This window comes from Chenopodium album, chromosome 3 (genome assembly GCF_948465745.1).
Source record: "Chenopodium album chromosome 3, dcCheAlbu1.1, whole genome shotgun sequence".
NCBI classification, from domain to species: domain Eukaryota; kingdom Viridiplantae; phylum Streptophyta; class Magnoliopsida; order Caryophyllales; family Amaranthaceae; genus Chenopodium; species Chenopodium album.
In genome coordinates this window covers 82,120,129-82,132,162 of record NC_137836.1, presented here as the reverse complement: position 1 = coordinate 82,132,162, position 12,034 = coordinate 82,120,129, and the positions used below count along the sequence as shown (strand labels likewise).

Sequence of the window (12,034 nt, the reverse complement as noted above, 5' to 3'; positions counted from 1 at the left end):
GTCTAAATTACATTAAAGGTGATCGATTTGAAATCGGGTCGGGAAAAATTTGGGTTGAATTTAGGTCGGATCAATAACAAGTCGTGTTGATTTCGAGTCGGGTTAGTAACAGATCAGGTTAAATTTTTGGGACGGGTTAGTAATAGGTCTGGTAAAATTTGGGTCGGGTCAATAACAAGTCGGGTTGAATTTGGGTCAGGTCAATAACAAGTCGGGTTTGTAACAGGCTGGTTTAAATTCAGGTCGGGTTAAGAATGGATCGGGTTGAATTTAGGGCAGGTTAGTAACAAGTCGGGTTAAATTCGGATTTTGACGGGTTAAAACGGGTTTGGGTCAATTTTGGTTCAAGTCGGGTTTGGTTTAAGTCAATAATTTAAGGGTTACATTCGGGTCGGGTAATCTCCAGGTCAGTTTATGTTCGGGTTCGGGTCTCACATACTCGGGTCAACTCGGGTCTAGGGTTGTTTTCGGGTCGGGTTTGGGTCACTATTTTTTCGGGTTCAGACGGGTCGGTTAATAATCGAATTTGAGTCGATATTTTGGATCGAGTCAACTTTTGACAACTCTACCTCTGTGTACCCTGGATCCGCCACTATTGAATAAGTGGGTTTTATCCATTTATAATATACCCACTTACACCCTAACCGACTCGCCGTAATGATTTTGAACAAATTAATGAAATTTTATAAAAGGATGATGGAACAAAATAAAATTGTGATTAGATATAAAATTTGAACAAATCACCACAAACATTACATAGGATACTACAAGAAATTAGATAAACACATCTCTCTTTTTTCCCCTTTAAAAGCATATTATTTGAAAGAAGCTAAGCAAAAGAACATAAATTCAATGAGCAATTTTGATCTCATTTTCTAATTCTAGAAGTAAAAATTACATACAAAGCTCTTGATAGAAGCATCCTCGATCTTAAAAGACATTTGTTTGGAGATCTAGCATTTCAGGGTCCATGATTTTTGCTTCCTTCTCTGGGTCAGTGGAGAATGGAACTTCAAGCTCGGGAGGTTTCTGCAAAAAATTTACTCCACATTTAAGATACAATTCTTGTACATATATCGAAACAGCAAACTATGTTAAGAAATATGAGTAAAAATTTATGTAATAGCACATGTGCAGCTTAGAATAGTTTGAATTAATTGTCCTATCGTCTCAAATCCTTGTATATAAGTGTGACATGGCTTTACGTAAAAGGCCCTTTATAAAAGCTTTACGTATAATCTTTTGGCCAATTATATTAAAGTAAATTAATTTTTAGACATTACTCGTACAAAATAGTACTTTATCTAAGTCTAATGAATATTCTAAAGCTTGACAAGATGAAAACTGATTCTTAGATATATTATGATTAATTTTACTGATTTTGGTTATAAAAAAAAAAAAAAAAAATGACAGCGCGTATTTACCATGCCACGAACAAGAGCCCAATTGACTCCACGAAAGAATGGATGTCGCTTAATCTCATTTGCACCTTCATATGCCCCCAATCTGCTCTTGGGGTCTTTCTGCAACAACTGATAAATCAACTGTTTTGCATGGAGACTCACCTGCAGCATATACATCAGTATTAGCAAAAGTACATTCAATAAGGCTCTTCCAGTGTAAAAAATGATAGAATATGAAGTACAATCAAACAAAAAAAAAAACAGTAGATGAACATAAACCAAGATTTTGACTTCTTTTAGATATCAGAATACTGATTGTTGGTTAGGCCATGATTCTCAATTCTCAACTTAAAGTTCAGAGTTCTAAAGATTGGCTTTTACGTACCTGTTTACTTGATGGAAACTTTAGATTCTTTTGAAGCACGTTGGTGAATGTTTTTTGCCTCGTTTTACCACGGAAAGGTGTGTACCCATAAAGCATCTCATATATAAGAATACCTAATACCAAGCATCAAAATAGCTTATCATGATGACTCCTAAACAGAAACAGGTTTCAAATCTATATAAATAGCTGGCTAGTGCAACAGGGAAGCGAACGCTAAATTTTTTATTTGCATACTATGGTGCATGGAAAATTAGCATTCCCCATTTTCCATAAAAAAATTGCACAATGCAAAAGGTCAAGACAGGTACAACATTGTAGAGAACAATGGGTATGCTAGCATGACAACTGGGAAAATCCATCAAAAATTCTTCGAGTAGCTAAACTGCTAATTTTAGACACATGGAAACATGAAATACAGTTATGTAGAGTGTAGACTCAGAAAAAAGCAACTTACCTAAAGCCCACCAATCCACAGCACTCGTATGCCCTGCCCCACCGATAATTTCCTGCATTCGATTCAGAAAAGAATGTTATTCACCTTCAAGTGGCAAAGATAATGCGGGAAGATTACATTTACATTTGCCCAGAGAGACAGACGCTCATGCCAACAAATTTGAATAAAGGATGCTTAAGAAGAGAAAAAAGATTTGACCAGTGTCTTTTTCTAGAAAACTTCAATTACGAGTTATGGCTAGACTCAAAGTGCTTCAAAACATAGTTAAGTTGTAATTGACAGATTGACACATGTTTGTCACATACAAGAGAACACATTTGCTATGAGGAAATTAGGATCATAATATTAAAGAGCACATACCGGAGCAATGTATTCCTCGGTCCCTACAAAAGAATTTGATGCTCGCATAGGCTCAGCCAAAAAAATAGGATTCTGTTGAGCCTTGTTTTGCCTTTTCTTGTCATTGATTTCTGGAAGAAGCAACTGCAAACAGCAGCCAAAGAACCGAATCATATAACAGTATGCCCGAAAGTAAAGCAGCATATTAAACTGTTCTACATTAAATCTCTTTTCATAAACAACGTGCACAAATATACTACATAAGGATGAATACCTGTGGCATGCAAGATGTCATACATGAAAGATCAAAATCTGTCAAAGCTATATGGCCATTGCTCTGAATAAGTATATTCTCTGGCTTTAGGTCTCTATAGATTATACCTAAAAGTCAACAAAGAAGATCATGTCTCATTTGCTGCCATCCCCCATGGAAGAAAATTTAAAAAATATTTATTGTCTTTAAAATAAAACTTCGTATCGTGCATGTACCTTGGCAATGAAGGTATTCCAGTGCAATAATCACTTCCGCTGCATAAAATCTGCAAAAGCATTGAGAATTTAGTTTATGAACATAAAAGGAATCTCTGGTCAACACTGTTGAGAACCATCCCAGTTTTCTTTCTCTTTGGAGATTGGTGAACAGCTTTTAATCAATAAATAACAGTCAAATCAGTAAGCACCTACTCCTGCATTGGGTACCTGGCTTAAAGCCTATTACTGCATTTGTTAATCTGTCTCAAAGTGTACTACTGCAGTTGGTATCTGGCTTAAATTACAGCATTGATTAACCTTAGGAAGATTTGGTCTACTAATACAAGACTTTTAATAATGATTTTGTGACCTGTATAAGCTGGGAATCTACATGTTATTTTTTGAGAGGGAAAAGTATACCAGAACATAAGGAAGTCTTCTCTCAAGACCGTGTGCTGGCAAATCTAGATAAAACTGTAAAATTAGTCATGGTCTACTATAAATTTACAGAAGAGAGTACACTCAAAATTTACCTCACTGCATCTTCTTTCAAGACCTTTGTTGGTTGTCTATCCAGAAGTAAAAATAGCTCCCCACCAGGGCAGTAGTCAGTTATCAGACAAACGTGTGTTTTTGTCTGCAAAAATTTACCAAAAATGAATTACTAGTAGTAGATTAAATTAATTAGCATACCAGTCAAAGAAAAAAGCCACTATGAACATGGCAAACAAAAGTTTTCAGATGTAGCAAACATTTAAAAAAATTTAGACTACAATACAGTCATACAGGAGCCAATAGCCAACTCTTTCAGGTAATAGCCATATCTAACTCTAAATCTATCTACTGCTTTCAGAAATAGCGCAGTATAGTGTGGAACTGCTTTGCCTTACCTGAAATGAAGCATATAATGCAGGGAGAAAAGGGTGGTCCAACATGTCAAGAATTTCCCTTTCTGCAATAGCTCTGTGTACCTACAACAAAATTGGCAGACAAAGTGAGCACAGGAAAAATATCAAGACACAAGCTTCAGAGTTCAGAGTCAAAGGGTCAAGTTCCTTTAAGGATTAAGGAGTATAGCAAGCACTTAAAATTTTGACATTAACATATACAAAGTATAACTAACTTATAAGTGACATCAGTAGTGCAACACCCTATAATAAAAGGTCTATCATGGCCTTGTATAATTTGCAGCGGATTGGAGATTGGACTTGAAAGACTGAATAACCAAAATAACTGAACATTTAATATACAGTACAATAATTTTGATACCTTATTACGATTGAGCATTGCATTTTTATCCATAGCCTTCATGGCGAAATATTCACCAGTTCCACATAATTCCACCAGATGCACACTGCAGACGATTGCGGAAGTTAAGAGACAGTCATTAAAGCACTAGAGATTATAGTTGAATATTGCAACTCAAGGATTTTTTTTTTTTTGAAACAGCAACTCAAGGATTTAATCGAGACCTTCCAGTGTCACCAGCTCCAAGAGGCTTCACTGGATTAAAATGTTTCAAGCCTATTGGTTCACCACTTTCAGTTACCTATAACAAAATATCATTTTTAATAAATTAAAAAAAAAAGGACATATAACAGAAAAGGTATGTTTTAATATTCTTATATGCTTTGTAATATTGCAGGTATGAACTATATATCAATGGATGGATGATATAATTTTTTTTTAAAAAACACATTATATCCTTTACATCTCACCTTTTGAATAGCTTTCCATGAGGCACATTCCTTCCTATGTGGTTTAGCTCGTACAAACTTTGAATGATTTGCCCACAAGTCCTCAGGTTTCTGCAGATGACATTGAATATAATTATATAGTCAAACTTACAGTTTGAGTTGAAGAGAAATGAACTATTTATCTTGCTATATACTCCTATTGCTCACCTTGTTGGCATCGGGAAGTTCTCTGACTGCAACATCAACATTTTGTGCAGTTTCTTTCACCTGAATTGCATGTAGTGAGCATGTTAAATTTTAGGCCATTTTTGCAAAATTGATATCAGTGTACAGTATCTAAAAACAGAGATAAAAGTGCATATTATATATGTACAAGCCATATCCTCAGTTGGCAAGCACGGGCAATCCCTTAAATCCGAGGATTGTGCTTACAGCTAAAAGTCAAATCAGAGCAATCAAAATTTAAACATTGACAGAAAAGAAGGGGTGAATTGATATGAATTACTTACCAGCTTCTCACTCTCAGTTACAGTAGCTACCGGAATGCTGTTTTGAAGTGGTTCGACATGCTGACTACCATCTAACTGTACCCCAATAAAGTACTGGACTTCTCCCTACTCACAGACAAACACACAAGGAATCGTTAAGAGAATAACAATGAATCAAATCATGACATGGGCTTAAGACAATATAAATTAATAATCAGTAGGAGACAATTTACAAACAAATTGTTGAAGGCAGTAAAGAAAGTTATACCTTTTGGTCACGCATGGGCTGTAGATGGAACACATTCCAGAATTTTTTCCCTAAATTCAGAGGATCACAGTCATCAGCAACTTATTTACCCACAGATGCGGAAACAGAAGCTTGTTCCAAGGTTTATACTAGTAGATTTTAGACGATAAAAACTGATTTAGTGATAAAACATACATTGCTACATAGAAACACTGGTAAATCCAGGCCTGTTCCCTTCAGTACTTTTTTTCTAGAGTATGGAAGAGTTTACATCATGCAAGTATTTGAATCAATATGGCAAAGATGCTTCAATACAGGAAACAACTGAAATCTTGCAATTACATGATTCATTTACAAGGATTATGTGCAGCAGAAGGTATCATGACTATACAGACATTTCAGCAAGATTATTAGTCACCTGAAGGAAAGCAACTAACTATTATAGCACAAGTAATATAGAGTAATATCTGTTTTAGAACATAGAAGCACTAGGAAATCCCAAGCAAATTCCACCTAATCAATTTCCAACCCTAATGTAAGGGGATGAGGGTGGGAGTATCGAGCAAAGTTCAGAAAGTAAAGAATACCAGTTTTTGTGTAGTTAATCAGCTGAACAGTAACATCTGTTTCATTATTAATTGCATCTCTGATTTTACGTACTGTTTCCGGATCAGTTTCAGGCCCCTGGAGAAACCTGTAAAGTTGTGTAATTGCAAAACAATATTAAGCATAATGTATACCAAATTTAGCGATGATGTGAAACATATTGACTGATCATGTAGGTCAAATAATAGCAACAGTTGCAAATTTCAGGATCTGATACTTGAAAAAACTAAAGGTAACAGCATGGAACTAGATCATATTCATAAGTAACTAAAGCTTGGCCTACCTGCAATTTCTTCCCAAAATCTCTTCACGGCTGTATTCTGTCAGCTCTAAGAAACTATCAGATGCAAATATCTGTAACAACCCATATTGTGAAAATCAGTAGAACAACATTCTTCAAATGTTAATATTTTCCGTGTTTGTTATGGTCTTATGGATGAGTGATAAAGTATGAAAAGAAACTTACAATGGGATTATCAGGAAGCCTTGGATCAGTGATGACAAAATTTTTCTCTATACGTTCAAGAGTGGTAGCAAGATCAATACCCTTTCTCATTTCCTTTTTCCTAACTTTATCATCCACACTATCTGGTCTTAGATCATCATAATCAAAATCATAATCTTCATCGTCAGTGCTTCCTTTTTCATCAAAAGTTTCTTCATCATTAATAGGCTCCTCACTGGGCTTAGTTTTCTTCAAAATCCTAAAGCACAATTACATAGGAATATATGTTACAAACTTACAACAAACCACGATTATAATTTAGTAGGAAAACGAGAAATATGAGATAGGAAAAAAAAAGTTTTGCTTAAAAATACACTTATCCTGTTTGATCCTATTGGTTATCATGGCAAGATTCCCTATAAAAAAATAGCTTTGAAAATAGGAAATCAATACCCCATGAATGAACGGCGTCCAGATTTTTTGGGTTTCTTTTCAGGCACCTCACTAAGCCGTTCCAATGACATACGCCTAGCTGGAGGCACATGCTCTGAATTTCTCCTCATCTGAGACTGTGATCTGTCTTTTTCATCAGCACCACCTGATTTTCTCCGAAAGGGTCGATTCCCTGATTCACTTAGTGCCCGGGGCCTTTTCACTGCCTGCACTAGCTCATTGACCGAATTGGATGCCATGTCTTTCTGGCGGGCTGCAGTCATAATATTGGCATTTGTCATGGTTCAAGCTTAACAGTTTTGCATTATTAATAATTTCACTTAACATGAGTATATTGGAGGAATGATCACAGCATGCCTTAAGAAAATCTCATTAGCATGGACATTGGAAAATGTGATCACTTATAGTAATAACCAATAAAAGTTGCATGAAAATATAACTACCTAGGGAAAATTCTGATTACACAGCAACGATCAGTTCTGAACATATTTACAGCCAGGTTTCAGATTGCAGCTACATTTTTGAAGTATGAAGTGTGAACCAAACTTGGGTCTAATTATGTTCAGTAAGGTAGGGGTCAATCGGAAGTCCGTGTAGAAAAGTACCAAGTTATAATTATGATAGAATAGAATAAAAGAAAAGCTTTTTAATTTGCTGTTAATGTATCTTTCAATCAAGGGACCAGTCCTGATTAGACTCTAAATGCAAAATGAGAGCATCAAATTGCTGGATAATGCTTGCGGAGATCTTTACCACTTTCTGTAGGATCTTTTAACCTGTTTATTAAACTGTCCCAGTTGCTGAGTTGTCTATGATGTGACTTTTAAGATGATAAAAATTGAAAGGTCATTTACTAATGTTTAAAAAAAAAAAAAAAAAAAAAAAGGCAAATAGTTCTAGGATCAAACTAACCATCATATCGAATTAAGGATTCTGGCAGTCCATTGGGACGGACCATCTTATCCTTGTAACCCTCTGTGTGCTTGCTCACCTCCACTTGCATCCTGCCAAATCAGCATTCAATATACATTTAAAAGATAAGTTTTGTATGTTCTATCATTTTCCTTCATCTACTAATCAGCAAGCATAATCCAATATACATCGCCGTTGTGATAAAGCAAAGTAATTAATCATAAATGCTGGCATATAAGTTGGGGAATTAGGCAACATGACAATAGAGACTTAAGGCTCATGACTGCTTTATTTGAAGCTTATATTTTGTATCAACTTATCAATATATTCATAATTCTGCTGATTCCTTTTACGTTTGACACGGTTCCTTGGAGGATATCTAAACTCCATCACCATCATGCAACACAAAAGTCAGGCAGATGACAAGAAATTTTCTGTCAAGTCGCTAAGCTAACTAGCAGACATAAAAATGGAAAGTCTTTTGATTTATCACAACAGGAAATGTCTATTATGGCTTATTTAGTCGATAATAGTGCATATTTGAGATCCTTTTTTATGTAGGCTATATGTTTAAGGTCCCACAGGTCACATGAGTAGCTGCATATGTGTTGCTGGTTACAAACTTACAATATAATGTTAGATATTTTAACTCCTGTGTGAACAGGTGACCTTTCAATTAAAAACAGAAGCACAAAATCTAATGTTTTATAGTTGTAAACCCCAGCCTGTCTAAGGCTCTATTCTAGTATTCTCCACAACTTATTGACAAATGTTTCAGCAGAAATTACTAAAGACCTAAAGTTCGGCCTAAATAAAAATAAGCGAAGTTCAATAATTAATTAAATAAAAGAAGCTTAAAAAAAAATTAAGTTTAATACAAGGATGTTAAGTTTAGCAAATACTTCGTACAAGTATATGTTAAGTCGGCAATAGCTAAGGTTGTAACTAAATGTGCATGATTTTGTAGCCTATAAACAGAAAAGCAAAAGTACTAGTATACTTACCCTATGTATTTAAGGACTTTTCCTGTTTCATCTTTGATGGGTGTCATAGTTAGAAGGTTCCAGAAAGGTGTACCATCTTTCTTGTAATTCAGCAACCTCCCACAGTAGTTGGTACCCTTCTGTAATGCTTCTCTAATTTTATCCAATTCTTCTGGGTCTGTCTCTGCTCCCTGTAAAAACCGGCTGGCCCACCCAATGAAAAATGAGATGAAATAAATTCCGTTATTACAGTTATTGGGATAGATAATTAATTAAAAATAAAAATTAAAATAAAATAAAATAAAATAAACCAAGTTCTAGAAGTGAAATCTTACCAGTTTCTACCAATAACCTCTCTAGAGTTATACCCAGTCATCTTAAAAAATCCTTCACTGGCATACAGAATTGGGTAATCAGGTTTGCTAGCATCCGACACAACAAAAGTTTGTTGAAATGCTGACAAGGCATCCTTCAAATCTTCAGACACTCTTGGGGCGTTCCTGGTGAGCCCACCATCTGATGAATCACCTGAACTCCGAACTGAGCCGCCGGATTCCCTCCTCGAGCTCTCAGGTTTAGGATTCGGTTCATCCCCGCCTGAAGTCCTGACCTTCACACCCTGTGGCTTCCCAGTTTCATCATCAGTTTTGAGTACTAAACCCCACTCAGCTGCCCTTTGCTCAGCCTTGGCAGTACTAGGACCTTTAAGTTTTGATTGATGATCATCCTCTTTTGAAATGGGAATTGCTGGGATGGTCTTGTAGACTTCTGGAGTCGGGTCAGGTAGCGCCATCCATGAGGTGATCTCATCAGACTTGAACTGACTAGAATTGGGGTCGAGTTTTGAGTCATCCTCCTTAACCTGCTCGAGCTTACTTCGTGCTTCCTCCCAGCTTTGCCATGTGGATGGGGACTGAAAAACTGGGTTGGTTGGCCTAGACGAGTAAGTAGATGGGTTGAATACTTCTAGTGAGCCTCGGGAGTCTTTTGGAAACGATGGAACAAGTGAGGACTGCTTGCTGGAACGATTTGATTCCATTATCTGCTTAGAAGAAACAGAACTAATGTCGGTAAACCATGTAATATTGCTTCATTGATCAACTTAAGTAGTTGAGCAAAAATTGGGTCAGTTGCAAGATGGAATAAAAAGGAAGAAAATGAAGATACAAAGTACTCAAGTCATAGGAATAACTCCAAAGAATTAGTGGGAAAACTATACAAGAGGGTCAGAGTGAAAGGAAAAATAGTGTAAAAATAATGCAGCCAAAAATTGACAGAAGGGTGGTAGATGCATATCACAATGCTTGAACAACAAGAACAGGATTTATAGTACGTGGGGTTGGCTAAATAGACAAGGATGATAAAGATATGGATGACATGGAATGTAAAATGGGCCAATTGGTGCCCACATTGTTTGTGATCACAGGCAGAAAATACAGGGTAGCTTTCACTTCCAAGGATTTTGTCATCCTGTGCAGAAATATCATTCACAAATAGCTTAATGTAATCAAGGTCAGTTAACCAAATATCGAAACAGCAATAACTTACAATTTGAGCCATTAATCAACCAAAAAGTTTCTGTATATTCTAGATTAAATTTCAAGCTTGATGACTCTCATACATGGATATGGACATTTGACCATTTGTTTTGGACAGAAAATATGGAATTGACATAAAATAGCCGAGTTTGACACTATGACACAAACACCAATACTTAATACTCGAGTCCAGATAACATAGGTCGGCATTGTAGAAATCATCTATGCTTTAGTAAAAACTGAAAATTCTCTGGCTATTATGTGTTGCACAAATTTAATACGTATGCCCCACCTTATGGGCAATCCTTTTGGTGACACTTTCTCCATGTTGTTATGTATTTTGGTCAGACTATAAATAATGACAAAGACAGACTGGTAAAGAAACTGATCTGGAAAGAAATGAGAAACATAACTTTACCATGATTTACATGACCAACAGTCAAAATCTTCATCACATGATTACGAAATTGATAGCAAACATTACACAGTAAAAATAAATAAAGCTCGAGAGCTACAGCATTATGGATTGTTGCAAAAAATAAAGACATCAGTAGTAGTAGACTAGTAGTATTACCTTGAGACTCAGACTGTGACTTGACTTGATGATAGAACTCAGCTCAGGTAGTCAGGTATATCTATCTGATGATAAGTTACTCAGCAGAATATATAACATCAGCATAAAAAGAATAAGATTGATTGCTGCGAACAATCAACGAGGATGGAGCTTCAGTGGATTATCAGAAAAGAGCATAAAAGGGCCACACCTCCCCCATGCTTTGCAATGCTAAGCTTCACATGGCACTGCTTTCGAGTTCCTGCCCCATGCCCAAAAAATTTGCACCAGATCATATGTTACAATTATAGTGTAGACAGGCTAAGACAGCTAAATTCCTACACTCTCATCTAATTGGTTATATGTTAATGTAATGTAAAGGAGGGGCAAATCACTAGTACAACTACCGAGAGTGGCAAAGACAAGAGTGGGGGGGCCTTAGCGAGCACGTTGGACACACAGGCTCTTACCAGCAGTCGGGTTGCATTCAAAATGCTTCCCATCCTCCTACCTTAGCTCAGTGTTCATCTTGACTAGTCAGTTATCTTAATTACTACACACCAAACTATGTAGAACCCATGTAGATTCTACACCACATGTTAGCAAGATACTTTGGTATGTTTTGTAATTATCAACTAATATAACTTCATTTTGGTGAACGATGTAGTACAAGGCCTACTGTACCATAACATTCTGTCACAATGAAAAACTACTAATCACCCAATGCTAAAATATCACATAGATACAAGAAAGATGAATACTTAGCTAATACTCCGTAAATAAATTATACATAGTACTAATTGATTCTTCTAGGCGGTACATCTACGTACATTACTTCTATATACGTCTAGAAAATTATTTAAAAGGTTTGATTTAGGCCTAAAGTATCATCCACAAAGGCTATAAGAACTAAATGTGTAACATATGTAAATTACTTTAACATTACACAAATATCCTGAAATACGTGCCTTCATATAAAAAATTCTGATTAACTAAAACAAGATTGTGTAACAAGATTATATTATTAATTATTCTATTTTTTATGGAAGATTATATTATT

At 35.8% G+C, this 12,034-nt stretch overlaps 1 protein-coding gene across 2 annotated transcripts; it reads right to left on the bottom strand.

Annotated features, from left to right (window-relative positions):
- Positions 1-697: 697 nt before the first annotated feature.
- Positions 698-11,237, bottom strand: LOC145624515 (phototropin-1-like). 2 transcript variants are annotated; one of them, XM_081677563.1, is made up of 23 exons: positions 10,996-11,237; positions 9,219-9,925; positions 8,905-9,087; positions 7,901-7,992; positions 6,989-7,241; positions 6,557-6,794; positions 6,374-6,444; positions 6,072-6,178; positions 5,506-5,555; positions 5,259-5,363; positions 4,957-5,016; positions 4,771-4,860; positions 4,525-4,601; positions 4,322-4,406; positions 3,943-4,023; positions 3,586-3,689; positions 3,071-3,120; positions 2,856-2,962; positions 2,603-2,725; positions 2,243-2,294; positions 1,789-1,901; positions 1,425-1,565; positions 698-1,029 (listed from the first exon to the last, which is right to left on the bottom strand). In XM_081677563.1, the coding sequence occupies exons 2-23, from the start codon at positions 9,920-9,922 to the stop codon at positions 931-933; spliced, it is 2,985 nt and encodes a 994-aa protein (XP_081533689.1). In that variant the 5' UTR covers positions 9,923-9,925; positions 10,996-11,237; the 3' UTR covers positions 698-930. The 2 variants fall into 2 exon arrangements, with proteins under 2 accessions (XP_081533689.1, XP_081533688.1); XM_081677562.1 differs by lacking the exon at positions 10,996-11,237 and having other exon boundaries at positions 9,219-10,176.
- Positions 11,238-12,034: the final 797 nt, after the last annotated feature.